Below are 22,169 nucleotides of genomic sequence, written 5' to 3' on the forward strand. Positions count from 1 at the left end.
CCCTCAAAAGATATAAAAGTTAGGAAGAGGCTAGATTGAGATAGTGAGTTTGAGATGCCCCTGATACACAGCCACAAGGAACTGTCCAGCACACACTGGGCATCATTACTAAGTGAACCCAGGACAACAATGAAGGCTGGATATGGAAGAATGGAATCACTTGCATAGAGAAGATGGGGGTATCAGTGGAAAATGCTGAGATGACATTAAGAGAGAGTATAAAAAGAAGAGAGAAGTGGGTTCATGATAGACTGCCGAGGCAAGAGGAGGGCAGGAAATGGAGGAAAGGAGACTAAAGAGTTGAACCAGGAGAATAGAGTGTCACCATTCACTGAAGATATATTTAATTATCGTAAAATATATTTAGCTGTCCAGAGATAGGAGAGTAAACAAATGTTTACTGAAAATGAAAAATGGTTACATCCAGGACTTATCTCTTTAGATGATCTCATTTACTGCATTAGAAAAATCTTGCTCTAGATCTATGAGACTGAGGGGAAAACATTTACTCAGGGTCATGAAAAACACAAGACATAAGCACTTTATCATCTTATACATTCTCTTGGCATCATGGTTAAAAATACCATTAGAACTGTTAGAAAAATTATGGGTGCCCTATTTTGCCCTGATGACGTCTAATATCACTTGGAACCCATTTGGGAGGCTAACTTTTGTGACAAAGGGGCATAAGTCAATTTGACATTAAAATTTGTGTTTAATTTGTGGATTTAGAATATTTTATTATCAAAGGAAATTTGTCAGTACAAATAATATTTTCTAGATAAAAAAATAAATCCTTTACATACAGAACAACTCTTATCTACAAAACCAATTATAGTCAATCTTATAATTTAGCCAATAAAAAAAAAAGCCCAAAGAGTAACAGTTTCCACTTATGTAGTGATATAAGGTTGAAAAAAGTACCTGTTTCATAACAATGCCATGAGGCTTTTTAAAAATTGCAAATATTATCATACCCATTTTGAAGAAGAAGAAACTGATTTTTTGGTAGCTGCACAGTTACTTTATCTGGTACTAGATTTTCTGGGTTTCAGATCAGTGATCTGTTCACTATGCCATTCTTTTATTTTATTCTCAGTTAAGAGCTGGGAGCTCATAAAATAGGTGGTGTTAAAAAAAAAAAAAAAACAACCCAACACCCCACCTAGTAGTTAGCTCTTGGAAAAGAAAAGTGATCAGTGTCAAGCTCATGAAACCTCATTTTTATGTCATCAGTCTTAAGCAAAGGCAGAAGGCAGTCGTTAAACAGTCTAGTTGGAAAACTGCAATAATAAAACTGCTGCAATAGCACTTTTAAATTTCCAAAGTACTTTTGCATCATTTATTACATTTTTACCTTGACAACTCTATGAATGATGGAGGATTTATTTTTATCACCATTAAACAAAAGAGAAAACAAAATGTAAGCACTTTGCTCAAGATTCTAAAGTTTTGCCATGGCAGGCCTGGTAGTCTAAGGATTCTCCCAGTTAGGACAAGATGGGAAGAGTGGGATGTCTTGTCCACTTAGCTCTAATCTCTGTAGTTCCAATTGACTAATTTGGTAACCATTAAATTAAAAATATACATTACACAGTTTTGCAGTTATATTTCCAAAGTAAATGTAAGCTGAAATCATGGATCCTGTCTATCTCATTTGCTGTCAATGATTCTCTGTAACAAGGGCATCAGCTATATGACTTCTTAAGAACATTAAAGCTCTGCCTCTCTCACCTTGGCAAATACTATCAATCCATTGACTTTCTGCCATATTATCCTAAAAGCAGCTTCTTTAAAAGTTGCATTATGTGAATGAAAATCAAAAGTAAGTGTAGGAATGTATGGGACTACCTTGCCATCTGGGGAGGGGGTGGAGGGAAGAAGGGGAAAAGTTGGAACAGAAGTGTTTATAAGGCTCAATGTTGAAAAATTACCCATGCATATGCCTTGTTAATAAAAAGCTATAATAATAATAAAAAAAATTTTTAAGTAAGTGTAGGAAGAGAGAATGAGAATTTAGCTAGAATGTTTTTTTCTGTAAGAAATTTGAAACAAAATGGAAGTATAATAACAATAGCTAGCAATTATGTAGTCCTTTAAAGTTTGCAAAGCACTGCACAAATATTCTCTCATTTTATCCTCATAACAACCCTAGGAGTTTAAGTACTTGCTTCTATTATCCCCATTTTACACATAGTGAAACTGAGGAAAGTAGAGGTTCTACCTAGTAGAAATGTCTAGTAAGTGTCTGCTAGTAAATGTCTGATTCTGAAATTGAAGTCAGTTCTTCCTGACTTCCAGTCCAGCACTCTCTGCTCTATCTTGGTCAATAAAATACCTATGTTCTTAAAAAATTGTGTGTAAATTGATGTTTTGAAAATCAAATTTTAAATTAAGTGCATTTAGGAGAACTCATTATTTAAAGGTTAGATTGTTTTGAAAAGTGGAAACCCTCTTCATTATTTATCTAAAATATGTATGTATATCTATGGTATAATATATATTACATAATATATAATATGTACAGATCTCAATATACTTAACTAGAATTTTTTTCTTTTAAGACATTTGGAGCAAAATTGAAATATAATAATAGTATTTATGTAGTCCTTTAAAGTTTGCAAAGCATTGTCTTACAAATGGAATGGGAAGTTCAAATGGGAAGAACAAATGGAATGGGAGTTCAAAAACCCAATCCTGATTGAAACTCAGTCAATGTTTACTAAGGGCTTTTGGGGATATAACTGTACTTGCTGGTTTATATTTTTCTATTCCATTTCACAGATGCCTTTTCATTACAGTCAAGTCTTTACACACTCAAGCCCTCCCTGCTTCTTGTAACAACAACAAAAAAAACACTTAAGCAAAACTAAAACTGCCATTTTTTGATACCATCTGTGACATTTTACACTTGTATTCTATCTCTCCCCCAACAAGAGAGATGTAGTTCTTTTTCATTGCTTAATGTTACATAAAGCAGACAAAATAAGGGTACGTTATGACTTCTACCCTCATGGAGCTTAGAACCTAAATAACACACATGGATACTCACATATGTGTATCCATGGCACAGCCACAAAGCAGTTGCATAACCATTTGGTGGGCATAGAACTCTATGCCAGCTTCAGGAATTCTAGCAGAAAGCAGAGAAGATAAAGCCGATGTGGGCTTGGTGGAAGAGCTGGGACTTGGGTGGGAAGGCATTGCAGGGAAAGAAAACAGCAAAAGCTAAGATATAGGAGCAGGGCAAGGAGATGATCAGGCAGGTGGAAGCACAGGATTCTATTTCTACCTTGGTGAGTGAATGGTAGGAAGGATCACTCAGAAGACAAGGAGAGATCCAGGTAGGTGAGCAGCTAGGTGGCAAAATGGAGAGAATACTTGATTTGCAGTCAGAAAGACCTGAATTTAAATCTCTCATTTGACAGTTAATAGCCATGTGAATCTGGGCAAGCCACTTCCTCCCCTCCTGTCCTCAGTTTCCTCATCTGTAAATCGGGGATTATATTTGCTACAGCACCTCAGGTTGGGAAGGCCAAATGAGATCACCTATGGAAAGAGTTTCCCAAACCTTAAAGCACAGTGTAAGTAAATGAGAGCTCTAAAGTTTGTTCTTATCTTGAAAGCAGATGAGGTGATGTTCCCCACACAGTCTTTCAGGCTGGCTAGACCCCCATGTGGAGTGCTGTGATTGCTTCTGAGCATGGCCTTTTAGGAACAACATTAACCAGAAGAAGCTTTTCTGGAAAACGGCAACTAAAGTGAGGAGGAGCCTAAAGACTATGTCCCACAAGGATCTGGTGTTGAAGCTGGTGGCTTTCAGCCTCCAGAAGGGAACATGGTGGCAAGAAAGGCAACTGCCTTAGGGAAGCTGAAAGATGGACATGGAGAAGCAGCATTATCCAGGACCCAATGGGAAGAAGTTGTAGAGAGGCTGATTGGGGCTCAGATTTAGGAAAACCAGTCCTCAGAAGTAACTAATGTGGAGAGGACTCCCTTGGGAGGCAATGAGGGATGGGTGACTACTTGTATTGGCGTTTTATGGGCAATGGATTGGAATGAATGGTAGTTCTAAGTCCAAATCCTTACCATAGAGATGCTAAAATGAACTCATGGGAAAATATCACCAAGGAAATAGTATGGATAAGAAGAAAATATCGATGAAAGAGAAAGGATGATGGAGGGCAACTGATCAAAGACATATTATACAGTGTTAGATGTGGCCAAAAAAGCTGGGGCAGCTCTAGCCAGCAGAGAAAAAAAGAGGAAGAAGGGACAAAATGGTGAGGGAAAGAACAAAGGACTGCTGACAGATAACTTTTATTTTCTAAGTAGGAAGAAGATTTTCTTTAGAAGGGGAGGAGGTAGCAGAAGTAGTAAATGATCTAAGAACCCCTGAGATTATCAGAGAAATTACAGAAAGTCAGTCATAGAAAAATAAAAAGAATGATGCACAGAAAGGAGGGCCCAGCTAAGGTTAGATAAGATAAAGTTCTAGAAACACAGACAGAACTTCAGGAATATTGAGCAGCAGGTAAGTAGAAACTGGAAGTGATTAGTAAGGCTTGTCTTGAGCTGAAATCTGATCAAAGGTGAGATCAAAGGGGAAAGGAATTTGAAGTGACTCATAAGAACACAGCAGAAGAAGAGAACCACAATGTCAAGACTATAAAGTTAGGGAAGGGAGAACAAGGCAAGGGTGACAGGCTGGGAGAACAGCAGCCAAGAAAGCTTTAGAAGGGATAAGGCAACAGAAAAGATTGAAGCATAGTAGCTTTAGTTAGAATGAGGAACTTCAGAGTTCTGGAGTATAGAGTTGGGAGAGTTATGGTTGACATATCAAGATATTATCACTCCCTAACCGTGGCTGAGATAGAGTGAAAATGGAGATAATGGCATATCCAAGGGGAACTATCAGACCTGCTGTCTTTCAAGTAGGGTACACACATGCAAGGGGGGATGCAAGACGATCCACTAGAATGACATGGAAAGAAAATGTTGTGACTTCCATTTGTATTTATTTTTGTTTTAAAATATAATAAAAGAAATCTTATTATTATTATTATGGGGATTGAGACTATTGCTTCTATATGTCAGGTATTGCATGTAACATATAGTACATGTGCTATGCTGAGGAAGGAGAGCTCCAAAACAAAGGGGCTGGTGGGAATGCTCTATTTTGCTTGCTTTTAGAATATTGTGACACATTGCAGTTGGTACGTGCTCAGTTAAGTGAAGCTATGGAGCGTATTATCTAGCTTTATCTAAACTAGCTTTCAAAAAACTGGCAAATGGCTTAAAAAGATTCCTGCAAAAATTCTTGAAGATAATACTAATGAGAGTACAAGAGAACTAGAAAATGAGAGAGCTGCAGTTCTGGTCCCAAGATATAATAAGGTAGAGGCCCACTGGTTTCAACTGAATTCAACAAGCCTTTCTTAAGTGTCTACCATGTGTCTGGCGCAGTGCTAGGTACTGGGAATATCAGACAAAACTGAAACAGTTTTGCTCAAGGCAAGAGAAGGGGATAAGAGAAGGAATATCGTGTATAAGTAAAATCAATGGATATACAAAGTAATGTGGTATACGGCACTGAGAACAAGTGGTAGGATAAGGATCAGGTGGTATTCAAGTCTTGACTCCAAAGCAATGATTTTCCTGATGTATCATATTTTTTGATATTTATCCATTTATTTCCTTTCTTCCTCTTAGAATGTATACCCGTCCCTTAAAGTTCAACTCAAATACTTCCTCATCCATGAAATGCTTTGCTGTGATTCCACCTCCCTGTTTCCCACTTTCTCTCTTGAACGTCACATATCACTCAGCTTTGCCTTTTTCTAATGTATTCAGGGTATTCTTGTTTAGTAAAGTATTGAAAGAGAGATCCAGACTTCAAGATGGGAAGATCTTGAGCCAAGTTCTATTATTGAATTTCAATGAAATGATAGGTCAAGGGGAAGGCTATTTGTCAACAAGATGTTATGTCCTACTTGACTATAAGATCCATGAGGGCAAAGACGGAGTCATGCTTAGACTTTCTTTCTCTGTAGCAAACCATTCTGACAAAGTAGATGTCCAATAAATCTTTTAATTGAAACAATTTATAAAGCGATTACATATGAAGCCCTGCACTTGGCACTAGGATTTTTAATTACTAGGGTGCCATGAAAGTGAAACCTCCCATCCATCCTTCTTCATTTATAAAGATATAGACATACTTGGATACCTATCATGTTAAGAATTTTTAAAAGGCTTTTTTTTTGCATGTTTTAGGGCAAAAACACAAACAAAACTGGGTGAAGATGTATTTTTCACTGGGCCCTGAAATATACTGGTGATAGATGCTAAGTCACTCTTGGTATAGCTAAATATCTAGGGGTTTTTTACCTCTTTTTTTTTTTTTTAAACTTAATTTAAATCTATGAATAATACCCTCTAAATAACTGTGATTTCTATATACTTTTAGGTTTACAAACCAAATCAGAGAGTTAAAATTTTTTTAGCATGTTAAGGCTAGAATGGACCTTAGATTACCTAATCTGCTAATTTTAAGGAATGGAAACCAAGATTTTGGAAAACTGACTAGTCTAAAAGGCAATGGTTTCCATCTCAACAACTCTTAAAAAAAATGCCATTCTAAGAGTAACATTTTTAATAAGTAGTCATAGAGGCTATGGCCTTTATATCAGTTCTGTAAGGAGCTATTATTATCTCCATATAACAGATAAGAAACTGAGGCTTGCAGAGGTTAAATGGTTTTCCCAGGGTCACACAGCTAGTAAGAGTCTGAGGTCTTCCTGCCTCCAGATCCGGTGCTCTCTCCACTCTGAGGGTCAGTTTTCTTATCTAAAAAAATGGAGATATTATCACTCATTCTTTCTCCATGGGAGTTTCGAGGATCAAATGAGGCAAGAGATATAAGGTGCTTTTTAAAATAATAAAATAATTCATATAAAATTTGACTTATCATAAACAACTCTACTCACGAGAGTGCATACCACCGAGGCATCTGAGTAGGACCCTAGCGTGTAAGCAGTGCATCATGGGTGAAGGGCACTCCCTTTTCCTCTCTTAGAGCAGGTTTATGGCACCTTCTGCATTCTCACCATGTGTCTATGCATCACCATAAGTTGCTTTTCTCTCCAATTTGCTGGGTTGTTCAGTGCTATTCTGTAAGCCATGCAAACCCAAGACCACTTACCCGTTTGTCAATGTCGTTGTGTTGGAGCTGCACAAACCGTGCACTGATAGCGGCGATATAACTCTGCTGATTGGAGAAAGCCACCCGGCCAGCGCCTTTTGGGTACTTCAGTTCTGGGTCTGTATCAATGCCAGCATAGCAGACACCCCCATAAAGACGGTCCATAATCATTGCCAATTCAACTGCAAGAAAAGAAGTGGGAATGTAGAACATAGTTTAAAGGCTTATTTGCTTTGGGGGGAGGGGGGGAGGGAGGTGAGGAATTTAGAATGCATATGACAAAAGTGAAGAAAAATTAAGAACAGAATGAAAAAATGGCCAATGCAATTTTCTGGGTAAATAGGAGGCAGGAGAACCATCTTTTGAGATTTTTTTTTAACAAATGAAACTAAGAAAACTTTGGGAAAGACTTACCAAAAGAAGCATATAAGCCTGGAATTATGACCCAGAAGCATGCTTCTGATTCTAATTTCTAACTACTTAGTCTACAAAATAACTCTACAGAAACACAGTATTTCAAAATCGCTAGCTATGTCTACAGAATGTGATGACCCACCAGGTGGAACAAGAAAAAGTCATTTTTACCTTTCACACCCCCTCTATTCTATTGCCCTGAGAATATACCACAGAAAGTTTTAAATATTCAGATTTGGTCACTTTCAATAAGGTTTTTATTTTTTAAATTTTTGTGTTAGAATAAAATTCTATTCCAACTCAGAAATAGTAATATTCATTTCCCACGTAGAAATGTGAGTAGCAAAGAAAAGTGATGTAGTGATGATAAAATAGTTTTACATAGGAATTATAGATATGCTGTCTGATTTATACTGTCAGCATATGGGTACAACCTAGATTAGGTGTCAAAATTCTTTTAAATATACCTAGTTTGGTACAATGCTCAACTTCTTTGCCTATACTAAAAAGCATCTGTAGATGAGACATTTATAAATCAATCAAAAGGACTTGCTTTCCAAATCCGTTTTTAGGACAAAATATTTTACTTGGGGTGGATGGAGAGAATGTAGTTCACTCACTGATAATCTGAGATTTCTGAAGAGAAAACTACTGGGTGGTGGATCCTCATGTATAGATACTACAGGGAAGTCCTTCAAGGTCTGGTCATTTCTTTTAAGTCACTAACACAACACAAATCAGAAAACCTTAAACCTAACCCTAGAGGGTACCCACGTAATAATTTTCCTCAACTACCTACATCCTGAAGAGTAAAGAAAGAGTAGAAAGGATGAAGATCAAGGTCACTGTGATCTTCCAGACTCTAAAAGCACTATACAAGCAAGGGACAAACACTTGGAAAGGATTATGTAAGTTTGAGAATAGTCAATGTGGTGACAGTGGAGGAAGGGACGGAGCAGTGCATTACTTCTTAGCTGTATCTCTAACAAAAAGTTAAGGAACCAAATATTTCTAGTTCAGAGAACAAAAATGTTCTTGGGTTTGTAGAGTTAATAAAAAAAAAATTGTGCTGACCTGTTATAGTGAATTTTCTCAGAAAGCTAATATGTAGCTATGTACGTGTGTGTGTATGTGTGTATATATATAATATATATTATTATATATAATAATAGTAATAATAGTAAACCTAAAATATAATATATATTATATATGTATATATAATATATATATACCCTTTTACTTCTATATTATGTGAAACAGATGATCATTTATGTGCCCATTTTAATAAAATTAATATGATAAAAAAGGAATTTTTCATAAAATGAAAAAAAAAGGCTAGCAACCAATTGAGATCATAGTCAAATAGCACAAAAAGGTGGTGAGAAAATATCACATGTAATAATCCTTCTATGGGCACAAGTACTGAACAACTCTTAGACAGGGAATAACTGTTATCAGACAACAAGAGACGACCATGGTAGTATTCTGGTGGCAGGGTCCAAAAAATGATGTTCACTTTAAAAAAAAAAAATGCCAACTAGGATCATTAAGAATTTAGCAAATATCTCAAATAATATGGAAATTATTTATATTGAAATTTGCTGCCTATTGATTATTCATACCACTGCTAACCCATATCTGTATTAATTCTACCTCCAAAATATCAATTACTGGGAAGAATTGTAGACCTCTAATTAGGAGACTGTTACTCTAGAATGCAACCTTTGAATTAATAGTGAAGAGTCTGATGATACAAGTAAATAGTATTCACATTTGTCAGAGAATAACTCCCTTTAGTGAAATGGATAGCAGACTTCATTAAGTAATCTTTGGGTATCAGAAATAAGTTAATAGAGTACTGGAAGTTTGGCTTGAAAGAGTATCTGATTATGGGGTAAGTGGATCACATGGTTTAGAAAAGATTGATGGGTAAATGAATTAGAAGGATTTATATTTTGACTTTAGGAAGGAATGTAGGAGACAACTGAAGTGCCTACTTTATAACTCAGAGAAAGCTGTAACAGTCACTAAGACCTGACATTAGCTCAATTCAGGATGAAGCCAGAAGATCTTCTACATTATAAATTTCATTTCTCAAGTATAGGAAGGTTCAAAGAAAGCATTAGCCAGTGAGCTAATGACCACAGATATCTTATGGGACCAGAAAAAATATCTTTGGAGGATGATAAATCTATATGAAATGCCTTGATAAATCTAGCCACTGAAAATGGATCAATTATTCCCTTGCTATCCCTGTACTATGAAAAGCAAAAGCTGAGAGCTGTCTGATAAGACCATAACTGATGAAGCTGCATTTCAAGTATTTCATTTCTGAAGAAGGAATGCTTTTCTTGAAATATCAAAAGAAATTATTCCTACCAAAGAGCTCTGGTCTGTGCTCTCAGGGATACCAAAAAACTTCAGGCAGTGAAACCACTGGAAATTATTTGCTTATTTGAAGGTTTGTTGTCAAACTACTAGTTTACTGAAAAGGTAGAAAAGGAAAAAGTGACTTATCTCCATTGTTAGGTATTAAAGACAGAATGAAGCTTGCTGGTCTGTGTAGTCTCTAATTAGTCCTAGAGTTCACAATCTACCATTACCTTTAAAAAAAATGCAATCACCTAAATTTACTGAGAATTTGTTAAATAAATATGATAGTAGGCAAGAATATTAAATGAACAGATAAAGCATCTTTTGCCACAAACTTCCCAGACAGATGTAGTAGAGATATGCTGATGGGGAAGGCTATTGGCAAAAGATTTAGCTTTACTACAAAAGAGAAATGGCCAAAGAGTTGCTAGTCAATTATATTTTGAAAGCATACTGGACCCTTTCTGATCCTCTTCATAAAAGATAGCTCTGCCAGTTCACAGAAGGCCTAACTTTTTGTTTTGTAACCTAAAGCTTTCTAAGGGTATGAGACTATCTTTACCTTGCATTGCTTAAAAAAGTCCACAGAGACATAGTCATTCTTAAAGATTAGGAACACTCAAGTTGGGAGGGGACCTGTTTATTATATTGTGGAGGTGAATAGGGAAGATATGGAAAAGAAAATCTGGAAGTCAAATCATATTTTAAATGTCCCCTGGACATTAACCAAGATAAGAATACCCTAAAACTATGGTGATTGTATTATTTCAGCCCAAATAAAAGACACCAATTCTGAAGGTGTAAGAAAGAGCTTATACTCCTGGCAATCTTAGTACCTCCAGATGAAATGGTCCTCAAGACACTCTCCTCACCATGCAACCTATATGCTGAAGAAGAATCTTCAAGACCCAATTTTGAAACATGAGTAAGTCTACAGAGCACAATGTCAGAAGCAATCATGAGGGAGGGAGCATTCTAGGCATCAGTATAGTGGAGGATGTTCATACCACTTCTATGTTTTTCCCTTGGAATGTTACTCACAGATGATCCATTCAGTCACTGGGAAGACTCTTTGGACCAGATGTCCTGAGTTTATAAAAAGCGCCAAGCTAATTTCATGAACTAATGTACTATAGGTATATAACAAATAAAACTTAAGATACAAACCTTTATTGTATAAATCTTGCCATTATTTTCATTTTTCCACAGACCATCCTATGACAAGGATATCATATCTAGAACACAAGACTCATCAAAAGACTAGCTGATGATATCAAAGATTCCTAAAGAAACCTGGGTGGAGTAATTTGTACCCCAATCATTTAAACTTAGTTTTTGACTCTTGAGTAGGTTGTGTTTCTGACTACACAACAACCAAGTAAGGAACTGAACTGTTTTATATCAGTTTACAATGTGATGTTACTGGTAACTGGCTATTTTGTTAAAATAAATTCCAACAACTGAACAAAGGCAATACACAGAACCATACATTCTCCAAGCCTGATATGTTCCAGGAAAAGAGGGATAGGGTTGGAGAAGGCATAAAGAATGAGGTTATTGGAAAAAAAAATATGGCTTTTTCACAACACAAAGATGGCTTATAATTGATGGTTCAGAGCCTACCCTCTTAAAGGATAACAAACCAAGGATGACTCAAACTTAAGAATAGTGAAACCCACTTTCAGATAATGAGGAGTTCTGAACTTATGAGAGATTTCAAGTAGCAGCATCTTTCAGGTCTCACATTCCAGATATAAGTTTTTTGAGACATTTTTCTCCAAATGCTAAAAATGTGTTCATATAGACTGGGTCTGAGTAGAGTAGTGAGAATTTAACAATTTTTTTTTTTTTTTTTTGCTGAGACAATTGGGGTTAAGTGACTTGCCCAGGGTCACACAGCTAGGAAGTGTTAAGTGTCTGAGGTCAAATTTGAACCCAGGTCCTCCTGACTTCAGAGTTGGTGCTCTATCCACTGCATCACCTAGGTGCCCCAAATTTGACAAATCTTAAAACTCTAGTTCTATTTCACATCTAGAACATTTTCAAGAAAGAAGATGCCAAGGATATGAAAGAGATAAACTAAGTTACTGATCAAATTCCCACACAACATTAGGCACATTTAATTCAATTAGGTAAGATTGCTGCGAGCCTGATTGCTTGTCCCAAGTAGGAAAATATCTAAATCCTCAACAGTTAACAAAATTTGATTTGCTTGATTCTTACTGATTAGATTCTAATGGATGTTAGTTTGCCATGGTTTTTGCTCTGTATATTAGCCTTAGTCCTAATTTGACTTTGGCTTAATTTGTTAATTAATGTTACCCTATTTGGAAGTTGCACAGTTGTTGCATGGCTTGGCATCAGCTATTAGCAGATATGTTTGCTGGCTAAGCATGGATACACCATGACATTGGAAAATCTTTGGACTCAAAGAACAAGATAGGTAAGCATGTCAATATATATGCCAGCAACACATCTCAGCTGGCATAATTTTCTTGATAGCAAATTTGGGAGACGGGAAGAAGAAAAGCTTCAGCTAACTAAGAAAAAACAAACAAACCAAGAGGGAGATTTAAAGTGAAGACAAAAGGAAAAGAAGAGATGGATGTGCCATAGTTTCAGATTTACAGCAAGTGAAAGTGATGAATTCATAGAAAAACCATTTACAAAACATTAAGAGAAAAGAGAGAAAATCCTAGAGAGAAGAGGTGAGGAGAGGAGATTTCCAGGAAGAAATTTCAGGATTTGTTGCAGAATATAAAAGGAAAACATACAATAAAAAGAAGAGATCTAGGGAAAGGAGAAAGCTAGGAAAGATACTTCTACTAAGTTTAAGAAGTAGTATGACCAATAATTCCATGATAAATCTATTTTCCAGGACCTAGACTGGGAATCCTAAGAGTGAGAAGCCAAGGAAGTAAGGGAGTTAAGAGCTATCCAGATGCATAAAGACAAAAACCTTTTTAGATTCAGCCAGCTAATGGAAATTCTGTTTAAAATGCTTTTGTATAGGGAGTCTTCAAGTTTAGTGAGCCTTGGAAAAGCAGGACATGCACATTGTATAACACCATTATTTTCCAGTTTATTTATTCAGAGAAGCCAATTTGCTATTGCTTCCATCATCCTCCCTAGTCTGACATTTTCCCAGACCTACTAAGGCCAATGAATAGGTTTCTCCTATGTTTACTATTTTTGTTCCTTCCCACACTTTGAGTCTATGAAGGCAGAGTTACTCTGATCAATAGAGTTTCTGAATTCTCTACTCCCAGGTAGTTAATGTGTAGGAGCAGTATAGAGCATCCATTTCCCCTAGAATTCAGACTTACTGTCTTTAAAAAGGTAGACAGGGAGAAATATATTTCAATGCCAACTCAGAGAACAATTATTGCTATTCTTTTTAATGGATATTTCCAGCATGTCTCATTAGTATTAGTCTTTTTGCTACTATCGCCTATACTTATATAATTGTCTATAACTGTCTAAGTCTTCATTAAACCAAAACAACTTGAAAACAAAAAGCCTTTTAAAGAACAAATTGGTTAATTTACCTGTCCTAACTCACATGTCATTTCTTTAAAAATATCAATTTTTTTCTGTGGTTGGGTTTTTTTAAAGCAGTTCATTCTGTTTAAAAAGATGGGACTCTACTCAGTCCCATAAATGTTAGTTCTGAGATTGACAACCCACCTTTTGGGAGTCCTTTAGTATTAGATTCACTTTCTCCCTCATACCCCTAATATCTTTGCACATACCCAGGAATGGCCAAACTGAAGCGAGTGATCTTACTTCTTTCTATGTACCTTTCCCCATAAATACTTATGTTGCTTTTATAGCATGATGGCAACTAATCTGCTCAATGTTTAAAGAGTAATTACATTTTTGTAGGGGAATTGTATTAAACGTGACATTACTTAAAGCTATGATGATATTTCCTTTAAAACTCAATCTCTTTTCAATCTTCTTCTCAGTCTCAATCAGTTACTCCTTGGTATAAGGCTCAACACCTCCTTTACAGAGTGCTATTAGAGTCAAGTATGTTCTCAGCAATCTTTCAGGTGTTGGATATCAGGGTCTTCAATTTGAAATTCCAAGGCATAAAAATCAGCCTAAAATCCATAACCAGTCTTGTTTTGTTAAGTCAAATAGCCTTTTTTTGGAGAGGATGGGGTTTGGAGGAAGTTGGAGAATTCAATGCTAGGAACTTGTTCGGCCCTGTTACTTTAAGAATAATATTCATATAATGCAAACCATTTTTCAAATCTAGATGACTGATTAAAAAATGGAACATGAAAATCTTTATAGTTGGTATACTGTCTAGAAAGGGGTATGAAGGACCCTAAATTATATCATATAATTTGTCAAAAAAAACAAACACATTTTTTGAATCAGGAATTTTAAAATCAGCTTTTCTGGCCAGAAGAGCTGCAGACTTTCACCTTGGGCCATCAGGAAAAGGAATGCTAAACCTCATCCAGATGGTAAAGTACAATGATTTGTCAATGACTTAATACCATTCCTTTCCCTCCCCTCCCCCAAATTATCAAAGTGGGCAAGCTAAAAAATAAATGCTGTAAGGAAATAGCTTGTAAAAAATTATTATAACTATGATGTAAGTAAAAATATATATGGCAAAATAAAACTAATTCCACAATCTTGTACACTGGATTTCCCTTTAAGATAATTGCCTAATGTCCTATCAATCAATTATCAGTTTCATTTAGGAGAAAGACTACTTACTACTTTTGCCTACAGCAATAAAAAATGCAAAATCATTTGTTATTTCTCTGGTGTCAATTCCCTAAAAGCCCACAAGGTGTACAATTCCATTGAAAGATGTTCTATCAGTCCTAATCCCCAAACCTTCCTTTTGTCTCCAGATGAGGAAATTCAATTCTTAAAGTGAAAATAAGAAAAAGATACACCCTTGAAAATTTCTAGCCACTGTATGAGTAAAAGTCTTTGCCACCCAGAAAGCAGAAGATAAATAAATAAGTTTAATTTGTGTCTCATAAATTATGTAATCAACTTTGTTTGGCTTAGAAATAATAGGTTGCATTTTTCTTCATCCTGTAAATAGAATTTTCTTTGACTTGAACATTACTTAGCTCAGTTTTGTTTTGCTCTCCTATATTTGAAATTAGACTGCTGCAGAGGATAAAGAAGAGGTTTCTCTTTTGGCTTGTTGAGAGTTCTCAAGTTTTCTGTGGGCACAATATGATTCAAGACATGTTGATGTAGCATGAAATTACATGCTTCCTGGTCATATGCTACAAATGTAAAATTTATTCTTCAAACAGACTTCTGAAACTTTTTTTCCTGTTCTGTAGAGATTTTAAGTAAGCATTTTTAAGGCAGGAAATAGGAATATAGGTCTTAAGCAGAACTATCAGAATTAGAACAGTTAGTCTTGAGACCAAAGAGAAGTGAAATATCTTTCTACAATTTATTTTGTGATGTTTTTCTCTAAATTTTAATGTTTTCTAATCTAATAATCTGCAAATATGAATGTATATTTGTGTTAATGCATGTATATTTATATATATTATATATATGGACACACAATGGGGATGTTTTTGCATTTCTTGAAACTATAAGCATATCTCATCAATGTTATTTCCCCCTATAATTCATCTTGTGCACAAAGTACATTATTATAAGTGCTTCAAAAATATGTTTTAAAGAATTAAGTTAGTGTAATTATTTCCCATGAAATAATATTGATTAGGGTTTATTATTTATTAAGTCTGCTTTAAGGATTTAAATTTTAAATTTATTATTTCAGCATCACTTCACTAACTACCTATAATTACAATAAACACAGGAAAACAATTTCACCATTAAAAGTTTTTTTTTAAAGCCAAGTTTAAAACTAGAAATCAAAACCAAAATTAAAATTCCCAGAAATAAAAGTATATTTGTAAACTTCTCAAGTCCGAGAAACAAAAGCCAAACTTATTTGCTAAGAGTTTCAAATCTGATTTCCTAAGGCAGAATTTTTTTTTAAGTAGAAAGGCTTACTACTTCATATGACCAGGTGCTATAGAATACTCAGCATTATTCCATAGCTCGTTACTTACATCCTCTCCCACATAGGATACTGCAGCTGACCCATCATCTTGAGAAGTTTTGCAGACTGTAACTTTCTTAAGAAGTATGTGGCTTTATAAGGAAGCAGCAAACAGAATTCATACTTTTAAAACATCAATTCACTAAATAACTAAAGATGATTTCAGGAAATTCATTCTTGCACATAGAAAATGGTGGATTCGGGCATCATATTCAGAATCTTGAGGCAGGCAGCCAGGAAGCCAGGCCAAACTGGCTCACTTTAGAAAGTGGACCAACCCACAGCCTTCTTTTTAGATGCTGCATACAGCAGATGGGGAAACCTGGAAAATATTTAAGACTAAATGTTTTTACTATTTCCACTCACCAGCTCGAAGGGGTCGTGGAACTCCCCCAACAAAGATAGTTTTTCTGGGGTCCAAAGGCTGAGAGCCATCCATTACAAAGTCACTGTCACTTAGGTTCCATGGTCGAATTTGCACCTGAAAAAAAGTTGTTTACTTGGTCCTTACTTCATTTCCAGCAACCCCAATGAGAATAAGTTGACTCTAATGACAAACCCACTAAATTTTGTGAATTTTATAGTATATTTAACATAGTTTGACTCCAGTAGAACAGAATTCACTTCACCTGCATTTTATTTCCTACTAGAGAGGGTTTTGAGGGTTCCATGCAGAAGCACTAAATATTCCCCAATGAATCTCTCAACCCACCACAGATTCATCTTTGGGAGACTGTAGGTCAGGAAAAGATAAGCTTTTCCTGGCAGATTTTCCAAGTAGAGGCAGTAGAATCACGGCCTCTGGTTTGCAATCAAAATCTATAGTGTTTTCCAGTCAATTTCTCATTAGCCACTCTGATGGAGGAGAACAAATTGCTTCTGGATTATTCATGCAGCTGGCTTTGTAATTCACATACCTCTAAAAATAATGAAGGCATACGGCAAAAAGATTAATGTGTAAGACTCATTAACATTTAACAAGTTAACACACAGTCACAAACACAGATACTGAACAATTAAGGAGTAGCGTTACAGCCTTTTGTTTCATAAGCATTTCTTAGGCCTGTCCTCTACAGTTCAAAGCCTAAATTCTCAGGGGTATGTCACTATGCCAGTGCTGATGGTAGCAAGATCTTCAGAGTAGCTAATAATTCCCCCCAAGATAATTTCTGTGATTTCCTCCTCTATTTTGCTTAAATTCTTATATCTGTATATGTGCTTATCTGGTAATTTTATTAAATATTAACATATGTAAATCATTATATATATGCTAGTTATTAGCTACTATTATTTTGATCATAGACGTGCTTACAGGCCATGCAGGATACCCGGGCACATCCTAATGTTTCCAAAATAAAAATCTGTATTTTTTACTTTTTTATAAGTCATTTCAATATGAGTGTTATATAAAGTTAAATTCAGTTTTAATTCCTTTAGTTTGTTTAATAAATCAAACAAATATCCTTTGAATAGTCAAATGTTCACCTTCAAAAATTAAATTTCCTGGGTGCACACACATGAAATATATTCATGCACATGTATGTTATGACCATCTCCTAATTATAAACAGCTACAGATTATAATTTGGAAGTTAACATTCCAACTTATCACTCTTCTCACTCATCTTTTCCATATGCTGGAAACTGAAGACTAGAGAGGTTTCAAAGGAATTCTTCTATCAGATCCCAGTTGAGCATCTTTACTTCTAAGGGAAATTTTCCTATACTCTGCTAATGGAAATTTACTGAACTGAAACTTTGATACCTTTCATCTAAAAGCCATTTTAAAATGTTTTTCTCTAAGCTTCCAGATCTAACTTAATAATATCACTTTAATTTAAGATTCACTGGCCCAAAGGATCATAGATTTTAAACTGGAAGGGAATTCAAGGGTCCCATAAACTGAATTAATTGCTTTAAATTATTTAAGATAATTTTTTAAATCCCTAGCATTTCACTATTACTTCTCTCAGTCTACTAGTCATATTAATTCATTAGAGAATTATCAAATTATATCTTTTACCTAGACAACTTTTAAATCAACATTTTGAATGCTATGATTCTGGTTGAAAACAGACTAAACATTTATTAAGCACCTACTTGTGCACAACACTGGCAGGTACAGTGATTGGGCTACTTTTCTTTTTAAACAAAGGATAAAAGAAGAACTCTGCAAGAGTTTAGAAATCCTTCTCTGCATGATTCTGATGGAAATAAGAGATGGATGATGCTGAATGTTCCAATGTTCTTTAAATGGACAGAGTACCTCATCTTTCTCTGGGACATGCATAAAAATCAAGTTTGTACACCTATTACAGAGGTTCATATAAAATCACAGCAATTCTCTTTCTCTGGTTTTTATCCAGGAACACTTTTGGAAGATAACACATTTGCCAAAGACAACCCAATGCCATCAACATCATCAAGGTGAGTTGCTTGGACAGAAATAGACCTGGCCAAGTCCTAAAAGTTACTATATAACTCATTCTCATTTTAATTCTTCTATACTAAATAATTTGCTGCTACTTAAAATGGATTATCCAGCAAAGGGAATGCTTTGAAATTTTGTTTCCATAAATTTTCACTAATCTTTGCATACATAGTTATTTTGTATAGGCTGGGACATTCCATCCAGATCCTTCACACTAAATCTCCCTGAAGAGTTTTCTTGCTGAACTGTTTAAACAAGTTACTTTTGCCCATTTCTTTTAGTATTATTGTTTTATGAATTGTATAAACACGTGCATTTAATAAATCTTCCAGATGTCTTTTGCCTTTAATTAGCAAAACCAAGGACTTATATCTTCCTGATATTCTAAGAAGTTGTGTGTTTAATGTTAACGAAGAAAAAAATTCATTTATATGGCACCGTAAGTCCTTTCCTCACAACTATATGTAGTATGAAGGTACCATCCCCTTTTCAGACACAAGGAAACTAAATTAAATGCTTTGCTAGGGTCACACAACCACTTAAATAATAGTGATTGAATCTAGGTCTTCTGGCTCAGGAGCATTCTTTCTACTATTACAAAGCCTCTCTCATTCTTAGGTGACATCTCTTTTGTGTATACAGTCCAGTGGATACCATGTGTGCCTCTCTCACACACAGTCTTTCTGTTTGCCACATTAACCCTATTATAAGCAGGCTCAGGATTTGGCAAGAGAGTTTGCATCATCTTATATAATGGAGAGTTAAAAATGGAGCAAAAGACATTTGTTTAAAAAAAAAAATCCACAACATAAGTAGCTTCTCTCTTAAAGAAAGCCTTAATCATGGAAATTGTGGCCACTTCCCATTACTGTAGTTCCCTTCTCCCCCTCAAAGGAACTAATTCACCAGCTATCATGGTCAAATCCAATGATGCTCTTAGAGAGCCCCTATAACATCACTGTCATCCCAAATATAGACAGATGTGACAATACACAGGGTTCATCTGATTCTCACATTGTAGATCTGAAAAGCTGGGAGGACAGGAGACAAGTGTTGGCTGATAGGGCCTATTCATATACGATATAGTTCAGGACTGCTATCGGAAAGCAGCTGTGATGAGTGCCATAGTTCCATTATTTATGGCCTCTTCCTGGAGAAATAACGACAGCACCAGCTCTTCTACCACATAGCAGCACAGCAGCTCAAGAGAATAATTTCAAACTACCCAGTGATGACACCATCAAGTTCAGTCAGCTCTTGCCTGTCAGGCATAGATTCCCAGGAATAGATAGATATTTAACCTTTTCCCTTTGAAAAAATCACTCCTATATAAAGGTGCTCACTATTGCATAAGGCAGCTTTTTTTTTTCTCTCCCTTTCTTACTATTTTTTGGTGGTTATTTTCCAGAATAGTAGAGCCTTTAGCATTTTGTCACAAGTTACTAGGGTTGAGATGATTACCTTTTTGCCACTGTTAAATAAAAAAGGCTTTTCTTTTTAATATTGACATGTAAATTCAGTGACAACACTTTACATTTCTGATATCTGCTGCCACAACTCAACTGTCCCATACTGTTCTTTTCATAGTTAAAATGCTTTATGTTCATTTAGGTAAGCAACCTGACATAACTTTGGAAACATTAATTATACCAAATCACAACAACACTATTGTCCTTTATATAACATTCTAAGGTTTACAAAGTAGAGGTAAAGGCTAGCTAAGGTCAACAGATGGAAAAGTTACACACAGAAAGAGGAATTCCTGGATGCCACCAGTACATCTTTTTTTTTTTCCTTTTTCATTTATAGATTATATTTTGTTTTGATTTGATGCTTTTAAGTAGATACCCAAGCAACCAATTACAAAATATTTCCAGAAAAATTAAGTAAAACCTCATTAACAGCAACATCTTAAAACATTGGGGGCCTCCTGTTCTTATTTTGATGTCCTTAAAAATGATTTCTTCATGTAGCCCTAGGACAATTGCAGCTGCTAAAGATTTAAACAACCAGTTTTCTGGGGTTAAAAAGTACAAAGGACATATTATTAATTTTAACCTCATTATTAACATTTTCTCCATCACTTTCTTATACAATCAACAAGATAAATCAAGCTCTGATTTCTGGCATTTGCTGATTTCCAAAATATAAATGCTCACAAGGAAAATTTAAGTCAAAGCAAGCTCCCAGCACTCCCCTACCCTGGAGTCACTTAAGCACTCACCAACTGTTAACTTTGGGACTTGCATAGAAATGAACTACTTGGACTGCTCATTCTAAATACATTATATAAATTTTCCTAGATATGGTTCTACATGGATGCTGCCTCTGTTAAGAGATATCACAAGGCTTCTCTGCTGCCTTTTCATGTACTTGTTAGTTATGACTCTCCATAAAATTTCCAGATCCATGATTCTTTAACATTTTAATAGTAATCATGAGCCATTTGAACTACCAATTGTCTTTCAAATTCATTCATTTTCTCTCTCTCTCTCTCTCTCTCTCTCTCACACACACACACACACACACACACACACACACACACACACAGACACACACAGGCTTACCTTCTTTTCATCCTCCAATGATGTCTTATACCAGTGAGGTCAAGCACAAATAAAACCAGATCCCTGTTGGCTGCATATTGACTTAGAAAACCACAAGTTAACATTATTTATGTTGTACTGAATTTTATTTTGTTAAACATCTGCCAATTATATTATACTCAGGAATTTTACAGCAACTTGCCACCAGTGAGTGTGACAACTCAGCCTTATACCATATCTAGTGTACAATTCATCATTAGTAATATGTGTGGCAATCCACATGCCTTTCGTGCATCTTCCCATTGCCTTTTGTGTTACTTGTAATTTTTATTTTTCTGAAAGCTCCAAAGTCATATGCAGCATTCATTGGAGAATTGGTACTAAAGAGCAATGCTCAATTTCAAATCTCCCAAAAGTAACACAGATGTGTATTTTCTTCTTATTTAATTCTGGGCCCAGATCAACATTTGTCTGCAGTACTTGGTCAAGATATGGATACTGATCAACTAAATCTAATGACTAGATATCCAATTGTCTTGAATAATAAGAGATTTTTTTCTACATGGATAGTTATGTGAATCAATCATTTGCAAAATAGCAAGGGTTTCAAGAACACAACTCAATGTAATTGGACAATCACCTACAATTAAGAGCATTTGTACTTCTACTTCAATAAAGAGCCCCTTGGTTGGAACATTTTGCAGGTCTCGTTTTGTGTTCCCATATTGTGTCCACCAGTGTCATGCCTCCTTGTTTGACACTCCTCTTGAAGTTACTTAGCTATGAACAAATCATTTCCATGGGTGTATACTGCCATTGTCTTGTACAATCTTGGTGTGCATATGGGAGACAATATGTTTGAAGGCACCTTCAAGAATGCAATTTGTCTTTAATCAAATGCTTCCCCACCCCATGCTTCATTTCCCTACCTGAAGGTGAAAGACTTCTTTACTCATTCTATGTTGTTAAGTGTGAAGGGCCTAAAACCACCCCTCTCTGCTCTTTTTAGACCACATCACCTCGAGAAACAGCTTGAGGTTTGACCCTTTTCCATTCTAGGTGGTCAGAGTAGTGTAGCTCTTCTGGAACTTTAGGAAGCCAAGGCGATCCAGAAACCCAAGTAATACAACCAGCC

The 22,169-nt window shown here is 35.6% G+C and overlaps 1 protein-coding gene across 8 annotated transcripts in view; it reads right to left on the bottom strand.

Moving 5' to 3' along the window:
• Nucleotides 1–22,169, bottom strand: part of CPEB3 (cytoplasmic polyadenylation element binding protein 3) — a 267,785-nt gene that overhangs the window by 58,054 nt on the left and 187,562 nt on the right. For 7 of the 8 annotated variants that reach the window (XM_031956050.1, XM_031956048.1, XM_031956046.1 and 4 more), the window contains 2 exons: nucleotides 16,425–16,539; nucleotides 7,205–7,386 (listed from right to left, as the gene is read on the bottom strand). In XM_031956050.1, coding sequence (XP_031811910.1) covers nucleotides 7,205–7,386; nucleotides 16,425–16,539 — 297 coding nt within the window. Of the gene's footprint in view, nucleotides 1–2,754; nucleotides 6,850–7,204; nucleotides 7,387–16,424; nucleotides 16,540–22,169 lie in introns of those variants that run through there. The other variant, XM_031956049.1, reaches the window with a different exon arrangement.

Source organism: Sarcophilus harrisii, chromosome 2 (genome assembly GCF_902635505.1).
Source record: "Sarcophilus harrisii chromosome 2, mSarHar1.11, whole genome shotgun sequence".
Classification (NCBI taxonomy): Eukaryota; Metazoa; Chordata; class Mammalia; order Dasyuromorphia; family Dasyuridae; genus Sarcophilus; species Sarcophilus harrisii.